The sequence below is a fragment of the Anomalospiza imberbis genome, chromosome 6 (assembly GCF_031753505.1).
Source record: "Anomalospiza imberbis isolate Cuckoo-Finch-1a 21T00152 chromosome 6, ASM3175350v1, whole genome shotgun sequence".
NCBI lineage: Eukaryota > Metazoa > Chordata > Aves > Passeriformes > Viduidae > Anomalospiza > Anomalospiza imberbis.
In genome coordinates, this window is record NC_089686.1 from 31,742,199 (window position 1) to 31,764,277 (window position 22,079).

A 22,079-nucleotide genomic window follows, 5' to 3' on the forward strand; every position below is an offset into this window, starting at 1 on the left:
TGACAATTAAGGATATTAAGGATATTAATGATCAAATGTAGCTTATGCACAGTAGCAAAAGACAAGGAAATTGTATGAATATGGTAACACAAAAAATTCTAAAAGATACAACTGAATAAGAAATATTTAAGTGCATTTTGGGAGAGCTATGTATACTTGCAAAAATATTAATATGAATGAACATTGTAAATTAAGTTAAAAAAGAGATAGGGAAAAGGAGGAAATGTTGAGGATAAAGGAAAAGGGGTATTTTGAGATATAACATAATAGAAGAAGGAATTTGATATCTAAGTAGAGAATTCTCCAGAAGTGGTGTTCTAATAAAAAGCAAAGGGATCAAAGCAGTACTTAATAGATTATAAACACTTCATGGCACATAGCATTATTTGCTCAAAAAATTGTAGAGGCATATTTTGTTGCTGGAATTGCCATTTTTATTGAAAAATCCACATGACTAATAACTGTGCTTTTTCAATTGCAGACCATGATGTGAACGAGACCATGATTTTTATTGCATTTTATCAATATGCAATGGAACAAATGCAAATCTACTTTTTGTGAAAATGAAAGACAGTACTCTTAATAAATTGAAATTCTGTTATTGTTGATGTCATTGTTACATTTCCATTCCACATTTGAAACTGATGCTTTGCCATTGTTTTCTACAAAAGATAGAGAATGAGAAATAACTAATAATTCTGCAACTAGTCTGCTTTGCTCTGTTTCCTCATAACCAATTTACTTCAGTTTAAAATTCTCTAATCCTGTACGTAATGTAGTCAGGCAAAGAACTAGAAACAGGTGAGTTAAGAGGCAAAGGCCAGGAATTTGGCAAAGGGTATTTAGGATGAAAATTAGACTTGGATCTGCCTTTCAGGGAAAAGAAAGATGGGTCATAAAAAAAATGAGATACCAGGCTGAAGAGCAGAGACAATGTGAAAAATTAGATAATGCTATGAAACCATCTGGGACAGGATTCTGGATTAAAATAAGAAAACAAAGGAAGGGTAATGGTGACAACATGTAGCTTCAGTCTGCTTACAATGGCTTTAGCCATTCAGGAATTAATTATTGTGTTCTAATCACCTAAATGCTAAAATGAAAAGCCTCTGAGGAAATTATGAAGAAATTAATATTTGGGATACTGACACCATCCTACGCACTAGGAAAGGAAGAACTGATAAGAAAAAATAGTCACTGAAAGCCTGTGTTCCACTGAAGAAACAGGTGATGGTTTAGACAAATGCTGTATTTGGGTTTAGTTCCTCACTTTAATTGGACTTTGCAACTCTAAAGTACCTTTAAATACCTCTTTCCAGGTAATAATTATTGTAATATTTTAGAAAATAAATAGCAAAATTTAAAAATTTGAATACATGTGGATGTTACAAGAGACAATCAAGCAGAGTTTCACAGCAATATTAAGAAAAGCCTGGAAGAAAAAAGCATGTATTTTGCAAAAATTTAGGCGACTTGGACAAGGAAGACAGCTGCAGAGATTGAAACACTAAGGTATCCGGATGGAGAAAACAGGAGACTTCTACTGCTAAGCTCCTTTTTATTCAAGCATAAAGAATTCATATACAAAAAATCTAGTTGGTGTCCTAATTATTTAGGGCATGAAGTTTCAACCAGAGGATATGAACTGTTAATTTGAAGGAACTGGAATGCTTCACAGTCCAATATATGAATATACTCCTACAGGTTTTGTTATAGTCATTCTATTAAACACTTTTCTCTTGAATACAGCTGAAAAAGGAAGGCTGAATTCCTGTGTCAGTAAAGCAAAGAGATAGTTCTTTATTTCTCTTCACTGGAGGGCTTTCTTGTTCTTTCCTCCCAACATAACTTAAAAACTGAGCCTGTGGCTTTGATTAGTCTTCAGTAGAAAAAAAAGGAGGAGGCCCAAGGACAAGAGTCTCTAGCATTAGAGAGAAGTCGATAAAAATATACAGAATAAAGTGTGCTACTGTCGTATTAATAATTTGTTGCTGAAGGCACAGCTGCCTAGATATTCTGTGTCCCAGGTGATTATCTATATAAAATCATTTGAATTATAATGCTGTTACCTGCTTATGGCATATACTTTCTTTATCCCATTCCTTCTCGTCAGCAAAACGAAACTGTGTAAAGGAATCTCCTAAGGAAAAAAAAATATATTTATTTTTAAAAAGAATAAAAATGTTTTCAAAGAAGTTCCCAAGCCCAAAGAGGTAAATTCAAGAAACAAATCTCACCTCTTATTAGTGCTGCTTGTATTCACAATATTAAACTTATTTGTGCCTAACTTCTATAGGACTTTTAATCACTTATTGCAAAACAGCACTAAAAAGGGGCAACAAATACAAAACTGAATGATGAGGTGTTAGGTACCATGCCAACATGCAAGATTTTCATTCAAAGATCCAGTTTGGACAACATATTAGGAATAAACATAGTATTCACAGAGAGAATGTCTTATCAACAGCTTTGAAAGTTCTGTAGATAGATTTTCTCTTACCAACATGGAAGTATTTCTAAAAATAGATTGTAAATATTCTTTTAAATCATTTTGTACAAGCCAAATAAAAACTTTCTGTTGTCTGGTAGCTTTATTCTCTCTCTTCCTACTACTCCCTCCTCCAGCACATCATCAGAAAAAGGCACTGAACCCCAAAGTCCAATTCATACGCAAAAAGGACTGAATTAAAACAAACCCTTAAAAAGGATTAATTAAGTTAAATACATAGTTACAGCATCTTCTAACCTACCACATTCCTTCAAGCCAGTATAAACTTTTTCTTACTATAAGGGATAGTGGATTGTCCTTTTGCCTGAAATGCAGTATTTTTATTGCATCCCCATGTTGTGTTACAAAAGACAGACCTACACATTTATTTACTGAAAAAAACATATACAAGAACTCCAGTAACTCAAAAAAATAAGTAAGGTCTGTAACAGAGGAAACATGAAAGATTAGAGTTGCAAGATGATGGCCAAAGGTACAGAGTAAGAGAAATCTAAGATGTTTCTTCTTAGACTGCAATTTAAGGATAAATAACTTTCAGGAGTTCTGTTAGGAAGAAAAAAAAAAGCCATGCAGAATTATTACATGAAGGAGATGAAATTTGATCCTGAGAATTAGAGAGCTACTAAGTTGGTTAAAGGTCTGGAGAGTCTCTCTTTTGACAAAAGGCTGAGTGAGCTGGGACTGTTCAGTCTCAAGAAGAGATTACTGAAAGGGGATTTCATCACTGTCTGTCAGTATCTGAAGGGAGGGTGTCAAGATGCTCTCCTTGGTGATGCCAAGCAATAGGACAAGAGGCAATGGGTAAAAACTGATGCACAGGAAGTTCCACCAAAACATGAGGAAGAACTTCTTTACTGTGGGCACTGGAACAGGTTGTCCAGGGAGGTTGTGGAGTCTCCCTCACTAGTGATATTCAAGAACCATCTGGACACAATGCTGTGCCATGTGCTCTGGGATGATCCTGCTTGAGCAGGGAGGCTGGACCAGATGACCCACTCTGGTCCCTTCCAACCTGACCCATTCTGGGATCATCTGTGAGTCACTGTGATTTATTTCATCACTCGGCTGAGAAGCTATAGCTCTCTCTAAAAGAGAATGAATGCCCTAAAGGAAGTTTTCAATGGCTTTACCAACAATTGATCATCTAGCTTTCATTTGGCTCTCGACATCCTAACTGCCATTCATACTTTTGATGATTCCTGAATCATGCCCTTAATCCTGCAGACAAAATCTGAACATATAATCTGCCTTCCCCAAAATTACTTGTTTTACATTGTCTGCCTGTCCCAAAATGTAGGAGAGTGCAACCTTCCAGCAGTTTTACTCAATAGCCAGCAAGCATCAGCTGGCTTCTCTTTTGCAAAAACAATGAATAAGCAGTAAAATGGCGTAGTAATTGGCCTATTTCTTTGCCAAATAATGAGAAACGAGAGATCTAATCGTCCTGCAGGTAAAATCTAAAGTTTATTGGCTGTGAATTTTTTTTTTTAATATCTAAAGTGCACTTCTAGTTTATTGCATTTCATGTATGGTGATTGGGTATGCAAATATAGTCATATGCTAATAACACTAAGTTCCAGGCACACCCACCATAATCATTTTCAGAAGCATTACAGCAAGAAAGTGACCTTCTCAGCTGAATATTTATATAAATATTTAAGGCCATTACCATGTCCAGCTTGAATAAGTATTTCTGTATTTCTTTATTTTCAATTGCTTTATCTAACACGGCTCAGTAGGATTGTGCTGATATACAACCTTGCCTGATCAGCGATCTTTTGGTCTACTTTCAGTGTCTCCAGAGATTACAATGTTGAAAACAGCCATTACCAAAGAGAAAAGTGCCAATGATTAAAAATAAGCACTGAAATTAACAATTAAATGTCTAATGAGGTGGTTAATTTTACAAATGTTCAGTTCATACAATAAAACACCAGGTTCCATGCTTTTTCTAGGGATGCTCAGCAGTGTGGAAAAATAAGGCCCTGTATCTTTATGCATCTATCTGCACATGCAAACACTCAACTTGAGCACTCACAGCTGTCTCACTACTGACAAAGGCACCTCCCCATTCATTGCATAAGAGGAAATAAATGCCTCTGTTTCAAAATATCTAGAGTACTGCTAATACATAATAACTAATTCTGAAAACCAAAGAAATAAAAATATTAGTCTCCTGATTTTAAAATGGGTATGAAAATGTGAAAATTAATGTTTTAACAGCTCATAATTTAAAGGCTTTATTTAGTTACATTTGCAAAGAAGTCTGACCAAAAACAAAACGGTCCTCAAAGTCTTCCTACTACTAGAACAAAGGCAAAGGTACTTTTCCAATATTCCCAAAACTGCTCTAGTTATTCCTCACACTGCTTCAAGGAGGAAATAGGTTTCTCTACTCTTACAAAAGAGTAAAATTAAACTAAAGGATTAGTTAAATGCTTTCAGTATCTGAGAATGATCAGATGTAAAATACTTAACCTACTTCATCTGGAAAATCCACTGGGGTCAAGAACTAGTTTATGACTGTCCACACTCACAAGTTGGTAATCATGGATCCTCGGTTTGACATTGTATTGCTGAATTAAAGAGTATGACTTAAACTGTACTTTAATTAGGCTCTTTATGTAAGTTAACAAAGCATGTATTTCAAATGGAAAAGTGTAACTACCATTCACAGTAGCATATTTAATGCAAATTATGTCAATGAGAATGTTAGTCTAACCAATTATCTTTTCACAAGTTCCTTTACCCTGAAAATAACCTCCTTTTATTCCATGAAAAGTAATCAAACCACTTGCAATAACTCTTGAGTTACTTTCAACATAAAAAAGTATTTTTTTTCTTGAGAATAATTTTTATGTTACCTACAAGTATCATTTGGCCTTCAAATACAGAGTAGCTGAAAATAATCCATTCAAGTAAACCTTACACATGGTCTTTAGTAACAGTCATGATAAGCAAATATTAAACAATACTATTTATTGTTTAAAATGTGAAATTATTATGAAAATGGAATTACTAAACTACCTTGCTTTCCTACCACTCAAATATATCATAAAGCTAAATCAATTTATTTAAATAAAAGGTATCTTTCAGTTTTTCATTATCCCAATTATCTTTTCCTACAAGTATTCTTTGAATAGTAGAATCAAAACATGTCCTGCCTGTAATATATAGTAAATATTTTCTCATTTGTGAAATTTAAAGTCTAAAAATAAAAAAAGTGGAAGAAAACCAGTTTTCAGCAGGAAAACTTCTATTAGTGGAATGATTTTGTTAATTTAAAATGTCTCTCAATCACATAAAACATTACTGAAGACAGAGGAAAAATACTCTGTAGTCTTAGAGATTAAATTGGAGGATGAGAATAGCAAGGAATTAACATGATCCTTCTAAGATTGCCATGGCTGTAAAGAGGTGCTGCAAGTGCAAATATTATACTCTAAATCCACTTTTTAATCATAATCTCTCTTTTAGCCCTCTTTGGCTACTGAAAGGTGCTATAAGGTTTCCCCAGAGTCTTCTCTTCCTCAGGCTGAAATCCCCCAACTCTTTCAAGCTTATCTCCATAGAAGACTGATAGCAAGGATATTCATAGCCTGCACTGCAAACTATACAGGATATTTGTAATCAGATTCAAAAAGAACAATATTCTAAATTATTTCCCTGGCATAACTATGCAACACTAGTAGTCACATTTTAAAATAAAAACATCTGACCAAACAGCAGGATTATCTGACCAAGGCTAAATTATGTCTTCAAAATTTAAAATGTGTCACAGAGAAAGGAGTGAGAAGGAAGGATCTTTTGAAATCAATGCTGGTTCTGGAACAAAGAGTGTCTGTTCAGGAGGAACAGAACTAATTTAACACATAAAGGAACTGCAGCCTATTGAAATCAAAGACAGATACCAATTTGTTTCAAATGAGAAGCAGGGTGAAGCCAACAAATACCAAAATACGCAATGATTCAAAAAGAAAAAACTGCAAAACCACACACAAAAAAAATCCCCAGGAAACAAATCTCCTTATTATTAAACTAATGCAGAGGCTAACAAGAGTCAGGAAAACCAAACAAATAAATTTATACCAAAAGAGGTTCAGAAAAACAAACAGTAGTACACTTGCTTCTTTATGAATGCCAGGTGACTAAGAAATATGACAGAAGGAACAGGAATGCCTTTAAAGCTTTAAAGACCCAAATGACAGCTCAAGGATAATGGGAACAGTGAAAGGGAAACTGCTGAAGACTATGCAATATCAGCTTAATGTGTTTGATGGACAAAGTAGAAACTATCAGAAATTTAATGGCTATGCAGATACATACAGTATTTTGGGTAAGAGTCAACATGGCATGTGGAGTTCTGCTGCGTGATCTAAGACAACTTCTTGAAAGAGGCAAAATATCATGCACATAAGCAGGATCTGGTTCATACAATTTACATGCACTTCCAAAAGCTCTCACTGACATCCCACTCCCTTTCTCACCCAAGACTTCAGAGCAGCAAAAAAAGAGGAGGTTTTATATGAATAAATAATTACCTTCAAGTAGGAAGAAAAGAGTAAATTGCCAATTTTCACATCAAACTAAACAACCTGTGCGATTCTCTGGGGCTCTAGCTGTTTAATCTCTTCCCTCAATTAAAACAGAAGAGAAGACGAGAAAATAAAGTAACAAAATTTGCTGATGATACCATGTGTTAGTGCGGATGAAGGCAGGCTGTGAAGAATGACATAAGAACTCCATAAGACTGAGAAATTAGATTTTAAAATGGCAAATGAAGCTCAATACTGAAAATGCAATAGGCAGTAGTTCTCAAAGAAAGCTTAGAGGTAAACCGACACCATTCCAAATCAAAATCAGTGCTACACAATGTGCAAAGCAGCAAACTCTGTGTAATTCTTAAAAAGGCAGGAGTGAACAGCACATAGACCATCATCACACCACTATCACATATTACCTCGAATACTGTGCGGAGTCTTGGTTTCCCAAGCCCAGTCTCAAAAAATTTAAAAACACTAGAAAAGGCATAGAACAGATCCTGGATCAGAAGCAATTTAGTGCCTTAAGCCAAAGGAGGGGAACCAAGGGAACATGAAAGAGATCTAAGAACAGGAAAGGCATAAAAAGGGCAGATGGGGACTAACTGCTCATTGTCTCCTCTCACTTAGAGGCAGCAAACAAACCCAGCAGGTAACAGACTCAGAACAGATAAAATGTGGCAAATCTTTATAACGTGAAGCTGGGTTGTTGGACTCCACACCAACAGATAGTGCAGACAGCGCAACATGCACGGAGGGATATAGGATAACTATTTCTAAACACAAAGATTGCACATCTGGCTCATATGTGTGCCTCAGACATAAACTATTGCAGGTCAAAGTATGTGGGAGAGTAGCTTATAATATAGTACACTCAGGTACCTTAGCTCAGGTGTCTCCAGATGGATCTTGGGTCTGCTTCAATAGAACCAACCCTAAACTAAAGCAAATAGCTAGGGTTTTTTTTTACCTTTAGAGCTCTACTCTTCTCTTAATTGGCTATCTTTCTGCAAGAAAAATTAGGAGGAAAAGTAGGCAATTCACAAATTTATTTTTAGTCTGTAGCTGTGTTCTTTCAAGCCAATGCAAATTTCCCTTTTCTATTTTTTTCCACATTTCCTTAAATTCATCACTATTTTTCTACGTAATTTTTTATTAATTACTTCATTACTATAGCTTTCGGAATGCAGCAAAAATGCAAAATATTAAACTAAGATGCATTGAACAAAAAAGCATATTCCAAATTTCTGTCAACTATAGTAGCCTGGTTATTCATAAGCACCAATCCCATCTCCTCCAGTATTCACTTTTTTTACTGAATAAATAATAAAATTATATTTAAGGTTAAAGTTACTGACTTCCCCATAGGTAAGCTTAAACTTTTCATTAAGTTTAAGCTAGTCACCTTAAATATTTACATTTTTCCTGATGCTTTATGACATTTTCTAGTGTAATTTTTTTCATGCCACTAATTTATAACATACTTAGTGATTTTTAAATGTCACCGCAGCCAACTTGCAATATTAGACAAAGTCTATAAATCCACAGAGCATACTGTTTTTTGAGCAGTATCATTCAAGTAGGCTGCAAAGAAAAGGAAAAGATTGCTGCATAACATAATAATAAAAATGAAGCTTAATTACTGCACAAATACACAAGATCAATGAAATTTATGATTCTTCCTAGGGGTAGGGACAGAAACTCCTTTAGGTAAAAGGGAGAGCTCATATATTTTGATAAGACTGGATCCAACAGAGGAAAAAGTAGCTCAACAGAAAAGTTTGTGATCCACACAGACCGACAGTTTAAGGGAACTAATGATCTGACCCTTTGTGAAGACACTGCTTTCTCCATCACCATATAAGCAACTAATGTCAGTCCAGCACATGTCCATATCAGGAAGCAAAGCTGAAATTCAACACTGGAAGAAAAGAAGAAATGGCAAGGTTCCCACCCACAAAGAAAGATTTGCATAACGTCAAACTGCAGAACTCAAAAGTGGAATCCATTTACATTTGCTGGCACAAGGTGCTCTTATATTCTGGCTTGTCAGGAGAGACATCATGAAAATAAAAGACTCCAAGAGGAACAACATTCAATCAGAATGAAAGACAGTAATCCCAAAAGATCCCAGGTTTGCACTGTTTATTTAGAGGAACCACTGTGTGGCAGCCACAGAGAATGGGCACTGAAGGATGAGAAGAGCAGAGAGGGATGCACACCTTTGCATTCTAGTCAGCAAAATTACCACCTTGAGACCTTGGGCCAGACAGTACCTCTAAGCTCACACAACCACTTTAAAAGCAAAATGAGAGCTTGGATGAGTTTAGTTTTATACTGAAGTGAGGCTAAAGCTGAAACAGCACCCTTCGTTGACACTTCCGACTGTACAGCTTGCAAATAATTAATCATCCTATCCTGCTAAGGTTTGATATTTTGAGTAGCTAAAAAATATATCCCATAATGGGCAGAAAATCTTCTGCCCTTCATTAGGGAGGTTTTAATTTTTTCTAAAGTACACATGAAGACCAATTTTTACAGTGTTTCCAAATCCAAAGCTTAAATAAAATATGTGTTTCAAAAACACAATAAAAGTACTACTGTTGTTTAGATACCTCATGCCATACTAGATACAAGAAAGAATAACAGAAACTGTATGTCAATAGCTTTTGCTGAGTTGCAGACTGGCACTCATTGACTTAGGTTCTTTACCTTGTCCTATTTAAGAAAAGTTCCTCCTAATTATTCTTTATTAAGATTATTGTTCATTATACCTCCTGTGTAAACAGTGCACACAAACACATTGCTGTATGATATCCAGGAGGTGAGAACACCATTGGATCAGATTTATTCTTGCACTTTTCCATCTAAGAGAACTTCATATCTAACTGTCATGCAGTTAGATATAAACTGCTCTTAGGTAGCTAAGATTAATTGCATTACATAAATTTACACTAGGATTACTACAGTTTTCTGTAAGCAGGCTGTCAGAATATTCAGTCTGAAAACTTCAAAATTCATTACATAGCTTACTTGTCCAGAAAATGCAGGAATAAAATAAGTTCCCTTTATTCCACATTGTACCTCCATCCACAAAAAAATCTATTTTTAGAAGGAGAATGCCCAAACTCCCACAACAGTAATCTTAGAGAAAACAAATGAATAAACTTAATAAATACTTTATTTTAACCAGCTTGCTAGTTTTTAATTGCAATAATAACCACTAATTAACAAAATTAGAGAAAAAAAAATCTCATATCTGCAGTCCTTACATGCCACACAAACACTGGAAAACTTCTCTTTCGCTATCCCTCTTCCCTCCAATTTTATAGCAGACAAATCATAAAGGTTTACAATGTATTTGACAGCTGAACATTCAAACTTCCAGTTTAAGCATTTAAAGCCAGTCTTAATCTTGAATGGTAAGTACACATGTAATTTGACACCCCTCACATTATTAGAATTTCAAAACAGTAAAAAAATCTAGATTCTTCTTAGTGCTACAGTTTTGACTCCTTATTCTTTGACAGAACACTTACAACGAAGAATATAGTAGTATAATTAATAAATATTCTTTATGATGCTGTTCTGACTATTTTTAATATAATCACATCCAAATTAGTACTATCCTTCCCTAAAGCACAATTCACTATTCATGTAGGTGGTACATTATGCTCTGTCTATGAGACTATCCTTCAAAAGTATTCATAAATTATACACACATGTGCAGGCCTAAAAATATTCAAGCAGTTTGATATAGTGAGTATGAGGCTTGGCTTTCTTGCATTTATGGGGGGTTCTGCAAGATATGAGAAGTCATAGTACTAACATGAGCTTGCCAGATTTTTTTTTTTAATGAAACAACAAAAGTAGCTTCACAAAACAGGAGGATTTTCCTCTGAAATGTTAATAAAATTACAGGGATTACAATTAGCAAATAGTAGATTTCGTAAAGCTCCAGTTCAATAAGCATGCAAGAGCCTGGAAAGCATTTCTTTGTGTGTGCAAGTTACTCATACCCCTCCAAAGACAGTAGTGGATTGACTTATCCGAGAATTCTGAACATCAAATTAAACTTAACAGTAGATTGGTAAATCTTCACTTGTGGTAAAAAATACAAGCAAACAGCATACTGGATTTGCCTTATCAAAGACTTAAAAAGACAATACATTCTTGGTCCAAAATTTACAAAAGTGTGCTTTTTATGATTACCTAGTTTTCCCATTGCTACAGAGCAATGGTCAATGCAAAGTTTCAAAACCTGTATTAAAAGAAATTGAGAGTTCTTCTGCAAAGTGAAAAGAAAAAAAAATAATTACTTGCTATCTACAATTCTTTGTGCCATGTTAAAAGTAAATTGCAGCCACACACAAGCTTCTGCTCATCTTTTGTATTAGGTACCTTGAGGGATTTTCTAACAAATTTATCATAAGTAAATAAAGATTGGGTTAGCTCAACTGAAAACACCAGTACTCCTCATGCTAATCTCTGCTCTTGTGCTTTTGTCTTGAATATTCTAGATTCTATAGCTTACAATGACCCTTAGCAACAAATCCTGTAGCCCTCTTAAGCAAGTTCTCCTTGTATGGAGGTTACAAGACCTTCAGCTCTCCCACAAATTAAGAAACAAGAATTGCCAGAGCAGAATGGAGAATTACAGTTTTCTGGATGACAAATACCATCTGGGCTATGTATTTACCACTGACACACAGTGTTTTGCCTGTCTGAAAATGTATAAGTACTGATTTTTATTTAATGATCTTCTGTATTGAAAGAGCAGAAAAATGAAATGTGCATTTTAATGTTGATTTTGAAATATTCATTTGAAGATTTTATTTTCCATCACACTACTGACATAGTATTAAATAGCATCACAGCAATAACAAAATTCAAGTTTTAAGATATAGAAGACTGTGACATATGTGGTAATGCTGGCTAAATTGAAGAATCATCTGTATCCCAGCTATTCACTAGACATATTTGCTTTCTGTTGTTTTTATTTGTACTGTTTTTTTCTAAGATCTAGTTCTATAGAGTTTAAAAAAATGGCTTGCACAACTCTGGCAGCCAAGGACATTACATCATGATTTATTTTAATGTCATGCTAAGGCCTCCCCCGCCTATTCATTCATCCACCACTCTGTTCTGTTCTAGCCCTGTTTACGATGTTTCTTTTATCTTTTAACCTTGTTTAAATCTATTCTTCCAGATTACTGATAATGACTGTGGTATTCTAAGTCCCTCTAATCTACTTGAAACATAATAAGCAGGTGCTAATCAATGAATTTTTTTCTTTAGCAGGAACTGATCTGTGAATCATGCAGAAAATATTCTCTATTCTCTGCTCTGCCTTTTCAAATTGCATTGCTATTTCACTGTGCTCAGAAATACGCATGACATTTATCACACATTATTCTCAGTGTTTGATTTAATTCTGAATATGTATTTCAAAACAAAAGGGTACAACATTTTTCTTTTGTTTACAGGAGTTTCAAAATGCTTCCCTTTTTTCTTCTGTTTTCTTTTTTTTTTCCTTCCCCCCCGGCACTTTGAATGTTTTCAGTCAGCCTTGCCTTATTGGGCGCATTAATTTTGCTCAGTTAGCAATCTGAGAGCAAGGATTAGCAGACAATTTTAAGTTCTTAGAATAGGTAAAAGATATTTAGCAGCTACAAATCTTAATGATACATATGCAAGAAGAAAAAATAATAGTTTTCACAGAACAAGAAAAAGCATCCAACAAGATAATGCTCCTGTCCATGTGTTTTCCTACAGATGAAAAAAAATTACCTTTTCTCTAAGCATACATTCAGGATTTTAATACCTCTTATACTATTGGTCAGCACCTTTAAAATTAACATTTGTAAAACACCTGTGCTTATTTTGCTTTTAAGCTTCAGAGCCTAGAAAATAATTAGAATCAATAAAATTTTTAGGATGACAACAAGGTCACTTAGGCCTCTACTCTTAGCCTAACATGTTCAGCCTTCAACTCTCTTTAGATAGTCCAGAGGAAGTTTTATCCACAGGTTTCAGTTAGCACTTCTGAAGGTCAGCCCAAAAACAGGTACAATTTTCTTAACTGTGAAGGATTGTACAGGATGGAAGGCAAAAAACCTCTCTCCGTTGTAACCAAGAAATCTATCTATAGTACTACAGTGCCAGTTCTCATATTTGTCAAATACAGCCTATTTACAGGCTTAAACAGTTCTTTCTAAAGCACCTTAAGATCTAAGATCATACAAATGCTAACACCAGTATTTGTTGCCAGTCCTGCAACCACAAAAAACATGTGTTCCTGCTGAAGCCTGCTACTTCAGTTATCATTTCAAAATCACTTGAAGGTTTTGGCTACTGCAGAAGAAAAGAAAGATAAAAGGTTTGAATGAACAACAGCCTAGTTAATTAACCACTCAGATTCTAAAAAATAAAGCAATTGAACTCAACTTTAAAACAGCTCCACTCTACAACAATCCACAGTTCTCAAAGGGAGGAAAAAATTTTTGCTTGCCTTTTTCACATCACACATCTTGCCTTTGCTAAGTGCAAATACAAAATGCAGGTGTTCTACTACTGGTTCTAAATTTTTCAAAATTGAGTTTAAACAACAAAGCTAGGCTTTTAATTCTTTCAGAAGTGAATAAACAAAATGATAACCAAAATAAATAAATAAACTTCAAACCACAAAGTCTTCTGGACTATTGCATTCCCATTGGGTACCGTTCAATTTTCAAGGGACAGGATTCAAATTACTCACAGGAACAAAATTATTGTCCAGTAATACCATGAAGAGATTTATAGGAGAAGTAGCTCCCTGATGTCTATTATCTTTCCACAATACATTTTTGTATGTGTTTTCAAAGACACAGAAGTGACAATGAAATGAGTATTTCCTACAAAAATTTCTACAGGTTCTAAAGTTTGAGAATACAACAGGAAACTGCAGTAAGGTATCTGAGCCCTCTCAGGGGAGAGTACTTTGTCACACTGACTAGAAAATATTCAGAATAGAGCATAAGTTCAATTCATTAACAAAAAAGTGACAATATGAAGACAAGAATAATATGTCAATCAAACAATACATATAAAAACAAAACTTACACTTAAGAAAACAAAAAAGAAATTAAAGAAATTTCAAGGCTGAGTTTCAATTCAACTAAACACAGTTTTATCCATTCCTAATTTCTAACTCAGAGAACTTCGTATTCAGGATTTTCAGCCATAGATCCTATGGACTACCTCTCTGGGACTCTGAAAAAGGCGATAAAAGCAACATAAGACTGTGTAGTGTCACTACTGGATTCCACACCACACAGGGGAAAAAATAAATCAACCAAAGATCTGTAAGTAAAAAACTTAAGTCCATTCAAGTCAGTTTAACTACTGCAGTAATTAAGTTTCATATTACATATGGGGGTTTCACAGGTTCTCTGAAAATCCAATTAAAAATGTAATTGAATTGTCAAAGCTCACTTGTATTTTATTCATCTTTGGTTTTGAGAGGTGAGCTGTTCTAACCTGCTGGCTGCAGCTTCCTTACCTTACATCGAATCCATGATGAGTCACAGAAGAAACTAGATATACTGCAAGGCTGGTTTTGATGGATGACTCAGAACTAAGAATTAGCAACCATTGGAGGGATAAGAGAAAAAACAGAATTTGGAAAGGTCACCTTTTTCTAGATATATTTGAAACTAAAACTTAACTCCTCCTATGCTCTCAAAGATTGTGGTGGGGAAATATTCTGGACTAATGTCAGGAGGAAGTACGGTACAATGGTTTCACATACTATTGTTTGTACTTAGTGATCAATAGATTGCTGTGCTTTTAGAATTCTTTTTTTTTTTATTACACTGTATTGTAGCACAACAGCCACAATTAGTAATTTACTGAACCTAAACCAAAAAAAGGTGAAGAAAAGCAAACATACCAAAAAACACCCTTAACTACTGAAAAGCCATGCATCTCTCTGGTTCTATAAAAATAAAGACAATAGAGGCTGAAAATTACTCTCATTTTAAATATACTTTTGAAAAATATTATCATCCTCACTTGAATTTATTAAGTTCAGAAGAATAAAAAACTGCTTGGCAATTGATCATCTTAGAAACAAGCTCTCTTTCTATGACTGTCAAAATGCACACTAGGAAACTTTGGAAAATGCCACCTACTGAATTCATGAGCAATCTTTGTGTTTATCATGTCTGCATTTCACTGAGAGACTTTCTAAGTAGGATAATAAAAATAAGATAGAAATCACCAGTCTAGTGTAGAGTCAGACATATCCTCACTATTGCTTGAACCTGCAAATGGGAAAGCAACAGCCACATCCACTGGCCTGAGCTGGAGAGACCCCAGGGCCTCTGGACTGTGCAGAGGGAATCCCCAGGAGCTGTTGGAAGTGGTGGTGGCATACAGTACCCCAAAACAAATAATCAAGGAACTTGCTCCAAATTTTTTGTTCTGAATAAAAATGGCAAATCTGTTTTTAATTATCACAGAATATATGGAAGAAAACTAAAGTACAGTTCAATAGGTCAATTAGCTCCAGCAATTGGAATTCAGTAATACCAGGTTCACTAAATGTGCATTTAAGAAAGACTTTATTGCTTCAGTGATATAAGGGAAGTATCTTTGATGAAAAGATGTAAAAGATGTAGAAGTGAACATGGTTACCAGATGAATGAGATGTCTTTTAGGAAAGAGCCAGTTTCATGACTTGACTCTCATCACTTTGGTATAATGAGAAATGTTGTATCTGTACAATACTGCTGTAAATGAACATGAACATGAATGTCAGCTGGAGAGAACTATACATACATGCTAGGTACACTCATGCTAGTTCACTGACTACACAGAGAAAGCATAATCTTATGTATTTGATAATGTTAAGTACAAAGAGAAATGTGACCCTGATTACATTATTATTCAAATCTTTTAATCTGAATGTGTCTTCTTGTATGATTTCTCTACAATTAGAGAAGTTGAATTTAGTAGGTGTAATAAAATGTTTCTCACTCAGATTAAGATTTTATTGGTTAGAGTGTATCAAATTGCTTCCTCGAGCTTCTGTCACCAGGTATGTCCTGAGAATCAAGCATATAGATTGTACATGTTTCAAATAACTAAGAACGACAATATTGCTAGGCCAACTTTAAGTTATAATAATTAATTTTAGTTTACTTGACATTAATAGCTCAAGGTAGGAAATCATGTATCACCTGATTTGATCATAAAAACATGACTCCATACTAAGCTTATCTTCCAAAATTCTGGAAAGTGTTGCTTTCTCAAAAAAGCCTTCTATGCAGTTTCTCTACAATGCAGTTATCTAGACTGTAGATTAATTTTGCTTCTTCCATGTCTATAAATAAATAATGAAAAAAGCTATTGCATGAGGTGCTACATGTCTGTAAGAGGTCACACGCCCTTAAAGGTGGCCAAGTTCATACTGGAAACTGCAAACTTGATTTCACAGTGCAGTCTGGCATCCATTAACAGTGCATTTATTCATGCTTCTGTGAGCCCAGAATCATGGCCATAAATTTTACAGGGCAGACATAGTCAAAAGGTCTTTGTAAGAGGCTACCCAAAGGAAAAACAAAGGAAGTCCTCTTCATCTACATAGTATTTTCAGGCTTCCTTTGCTACCTTTGAGGTCCTTGTACCATACTAATGACAGCATTCAGCAGTCTGTGAGTTTGCTCACAAGAAGTGTATTTCATAAGCCAGACATCTTCATATATGAACAACTGCACAGCCTGGCAGAACACACATGGACCACTACAGTGTTTTCCTGAATGTTCTCATTGCTGCAAGGCAACACACTGAAAGGTAAAAGCAGCACCCTGTACAGCTGCTTAATGTATTGTAACATAGTCCAAGTGAAGATCTCAAAAGCTTTTTATTGGCTAGAGTGGCACTTACAAAAGTAGGTACCTCTTGTATTGCTTTTAATCTGATAATGGAAATAATACAGTGACCAATGTGAATACAACACAGCAGATGAAATAATTCAATTCCCTCAGTTGAATTCACCTCCTTTCTTTGAAAGCAGGAAGTAGCAGTCTCCTCATCTGAGATAAGAAGATACAAATCCCATGCCTGCTGCAATGCTAAAGGCTTATTTTCTCTTTGAATAACTTTTCAATGAGACACATTCATGAGATTAGAGAAAGAACAGCTGGAAATAGTATGTGCATTTTGTGGCTTGTTTACTCCTTTGATCTTCATTGGGGTTCTCTATGAGTAATAGAGGCCACTTTTCTTATGAGTAAAGGATTATGAAGAGCAGCTACAGTCAAGATCGAACTTACAGTCCAAAAGTGTGCTATTTGGGGAACACTGTGTCAGCTGACCTTCCTACGACTCTCTGTAGGTTTTAAACACATAGAGAATGCAGCCTCAAAAATCTGATAGTGAATATCCCTGTAGTAAAGGTTCATCAGATAATTGTATACTGTTAAATTTTAAAATTGCTTCTCTGGACAGGTACTTTAACACTTTGTAGTTAAATGAGAGCAAGAAATACCACTGTTTTGTGCAGCAAAATCAATAATTTAGACTTAAATGAAAGTAGCTAATGCTTTGTTCTATTGTGAGCCCAAATAAGACTGATACATGTATAGATATTTTACATTTCCAGAAATAGAAAGAAAAGTGGGTTACGTAAAAACTCTCAATGTATTTTTCATTTCTAAAAACTCTCAATGTATTTTTCATTTTATCAGTCAGTGAATGCAACATTAGTGCCTAGTGTTTTACTGAAAAAAGCAATAGTAGTGACTTTCACTGAAAAAAATACTTCACATTGTTAAATAGAACTCAATGAAATCTAAAGTTTTAACAGCATCTATTTCTATTCCTGAAGCATATGACATCTAAGTATAAGCTATAATTCATTTAAAATCTAGGCATAACAGAGAACTAGTGTATCTGTTAAAATGGGAGTTTTGATCTCAGGGTACTAAGTCCTTGGAGAGGAACATGAAAAACGGATGAGGGATCAGAGAATTTAGTTCACATACTTTTGTCACTGAAGTGACAGTCAAATATTAATTTTGAGAACAGAAATATGAACTTCATGGTATCAGATTATGACAACCAACCTTGTTGATGACACTTCATTTCTTCTCCCTGAAGACCTTAGGAGCCATTAGAGCTTAGTTCCTAAGGTTAGACCCTCTGAGCAGCTATAAAGGTCTTTTTTTATGTATTGAAAATTTTACAGGGTATTCTAGTTATTTCTTATAAGATACTGAAAATCATCCAAGACAAAATGTAAATACAATTTTTTAAGTCTGATAAAAAAATGGCTGTTATCTCTGCTTTTTCATTTTAAAATACTTTGTACATAAATCTACCATCAATATGGGCTCATTACTCTACTTGGCAACATGTTTCTTCTGTGCATTTTTCTGCTGTAACCTACAACACTCATTGGCAGATATTATTAAAAAAATAATATATAACTAATATGAAAGATCTATGAAGTACTGACAAAGCAAAAACTCACAAATTAATGACAGAAGTAAAACTACCAATTATTTATTAGAACTCTGTAATTTGTTCCACCTATTTTTGCAAATGCGTATTTTGTAATACTTGATTGAAGTTAATATAAAAATGAAAACTGTTACTAATAATTTTTTGGTCTCTTTTGAAATACCTACTTAGCTGCAGTAATATAATGGAAGTTTCAATAAAGGTTAAAAAACAACTAGTACCTGACAGACAAACACACATAAAACAGAACCACAGAAGAAAATCTGGAATTAGAAGAATAACATTCCAAATAAACACACTAGTTGAAAGTGAAAACAGAGAAGTTTAAGAAATTGCAATTAAGAAAAAATATCAAAACATTTTTTTTAAATCTTATTTTAAAATGAGTAAGATGTTTCTCCAAGACAACTGCATTTGGAAGTGCACAAAAATGTACAAGGATCTACTTCAACTAAAACATATTTCAATCAGTCCAGTAGTTTCATTTCCACAACTAAATAAATTACCAAACATTTGTTCTCTGACCAATCTCCATCCCTCAGCTCCTCATGCTATTACCTTTAGATAGTATTCTTAGGCAGATAAAAAGGAAAAAGCATTTATTTAGCAAAATATGAAGGAAGCAATCAGACAATACAAAATATTTGGGCAATTTTTACTTCTGGCTACCAGCAAAAAATTAGACCACTTCATTTTAGGAAGTACATGGTATGATCCTACACTTCTATTCTAAAAAATGCCGGTTAACTTCCCATATAATTAATATTTACTGTGTGAAGTTTATGGCAAAAGGCTTTTTATATTAATCTGTGCTGTCATCCTTCATACCTAGCAGAAGTGTGTAAACGGCAGTGCTCAGCACAACAGTGGCTGCCATCCAGGTGGTACTTGTAAGCACCAAGCTTCTGGCACAGAACCTACTGCTCAGTCACATCATAACGATGTGTGTCCCACTCCTCCCTGCTTCCCTCCACACCCCAGCTCTGTAACCATCCACCTCCTCCCTTGGGCTACCTCTGGGGGCTCCCCACTCACGCCTCCTCTTGCTCTGGGTCCCAGATGTACAGCTGCAAATCCTCCTTCATGCTGAATCCTTACTGAGCTGACTCACTTTGTTAAACCATCAGAATAGCATTGCTTTTTTGTTTGTCAATTAAACTTTATGTCATTTTAGCAAGTAGATTCCAAGAAGCATGAAAGCTGCCACAGCAGGAAAGAAAAAATGGATAAATGCTGTCAGAAGCAGTGAAGAGAAATGATAAACTAGGATAAAGCAGAACACCAGCTCTATTCAAGAGCAGACTCTTACACGAGGTCCTACAATTGAGTGTCTAAAACTGAAGAAACAAAATTGCAACAAGCTCAATTACTTAGAAATAAATGTCTGAAAGGAGTATTAATTGCTAATATTTAAGAACCCATTTGCTTTGAAACTAAGCATATTATTCAGATGGCAATTTTTTCCTAAGAAAGCAGATAGAATATTTACAAAGCTCAAGCTGTAATATCAAAGCACAAATGAAAAATCGGCTTGCAGGTCTCCTGCACGTGTTGAGGTCAGCATAACACAAGAGCAGCACTACTGGCAATCACTTCTCTCTCTCTCAAACTTCTTCCTCAGTGTGAGAGAAAAGCATTAACTCATGAATGAATAGTCAGTGAAATAGATATAAATATTTCAGAATATATTTTTCTGACAAAATTGGGTCAGAGTAGCCATGGACTGGAATTGAAAATGGTAATCTATGTTCAAGGATGAATGGGAGGAAAAAGGAATTAAAAAACATTGCAAAGAGAGCACTGTTACAAAAAGCTTTAACAACAATAGCTACTGATCTTAAAGAAAATGCACCATTTCCATTAGCAAAGCATTACGCAAACCGTTTTTACTACATTCAAACTGTAAATAATGGGGTTTTTTTCCTATGTAATCTGAACAAAAATATCAAATGGATGACCAAATTTATTTTAAACATATTAAATACAATTAAAAGAAAAATCCAGCTCAGTAATTTTAACCAAAACAACTCATCTGGCTCTAGGTACAGAAATGTTGTGATGTGAATTCTGTTGATAACATATGTTTTGTTTAAAGGACACTCATGCCTTTTAGAATGAAAATGTAACATGTCTTTACCAACAGAACTCTTGGGAAAAGTCCTCCTGGGTAGAACCACTGAATTTCTTTACAAACCAGGATTGCATAGTCATGGTTCTTACAAAGACATAGATACATAGCTGTGGTATCAGTCTGCTACTACAGAGATCTATTCTGTAGAAAGACAAAACACCCAAACGTCTCTCTTGGTCTTCCTAATGATAATCTTAAATGTAAAGAAAAAATCTTTTTCATCCATGAAAAAATGCATTTACATGTAAGTGTTTTTCTGGAAAATTTCAGATAAATGCACATAAAACTTTCATTTTCAGCATATACACACATGATACAGAAATGAAGCTAATGTCTGGAAGCTAATGTCTGTAATTTGTTTCGCTTGTTAATTCTCTATTCTGCAAAAACTGCTTTTCCCCTTGAAAGTACTCAGCATTATTTTTATGAACACTTCACAGAAAAAGTATTTTTACTTTCAAATCTTACAGTTAAATTTAAGATTTCAATTGATATCCAGAAATAAGATGAAAGCTTAGATACTTTGAGAAATAAAAGGTGAATAACTTTTGTATCAAGAGAAACCATGGCACTTCATATAATTTAGCGAAGTACAGTGTCTTCCTAGTCCATTAAATTTCAGCAGCCTTTTAATAACTGAACATTTTTCTAAATAGCATGAAGCTGAAGGATTAAAAAGGTCTTTCATTTTAATAAGAAATTAATCTATTTTTTTTAATGAGGGTTAACCACGCTGTTTTTTAGTGCCAAGAAGGCTCATGGAAGAAGGCAATTATTAAACAGCTTTAACTATCTATATGTAGGCTGGCACAAACACTTATTCTAAAATGGTGACCTATTCTCAAAACACTTCACCCTGAAGTATTCCACTTCTATAGTACAAATCTACATCTGGAAAATCCTTATTAAAATACTATGGTTTTTTAGCAGCTAAATTAAATTGCATAATAGCATCTGTGTTGCTGCAAAAGTGACATGGCTATGCATGGATAAAGCTATTTGTTACTCAAAAGTCCTGTTAAGTGCTTGTGCTGTTACACAGCAGTCTTGCCCTAATACTTAAAAAGCCTCCCTAACAAAGTCTATGTTACAAGGCCTCCTAGCTCTTCAAATACCAGAAGCTTTATAAAATATTTGCTAAGGACAGCAACCTTTTTGTACTGTACCCCTTTTTAGTGTGTTTTGTGTCTAAAGGTCCACTGACCTCACTGACCACAATCAGGACTTCAAGGACATCATTTCAATAAGTGAACAGGTGTTCACAGACTGACATCCGAAACAAAACCTCCAGAGAGACTGAGCCTCTCTCTTCAAAGGAATCAATCACAACTGGCTATACAGCACTAGTTTAATTTTAAATTCTAATTCATACAAAACAAAGGGTAGAGGTGAG

At 34.7% G+C, this 22,079-nt stretch overlaps 1 protein-coding gene across 1 annotated transcript in view; it reads right to left on the bottom strand.

Moving 5' to 3' along the window:
- The window catches only part of AVEN (apoptosis and caspase activation inhibitor), an 83,450-nt gene that overhangs the window by 4,394 nt on the left and 56,977 nt on the right, over nt 1-22,079 (bottom strand). Inside the window, exon 3 of the mRNA XM_068193084.1 lies at nt 2,070-2,140. Coding sequence (XP_068049185.1) covers nt 2,070-2,140 — 71 coding nt within the window. The remainder of the gene's footprint in view (nt 1-2,069; nt 2,141-22,079) is intronic.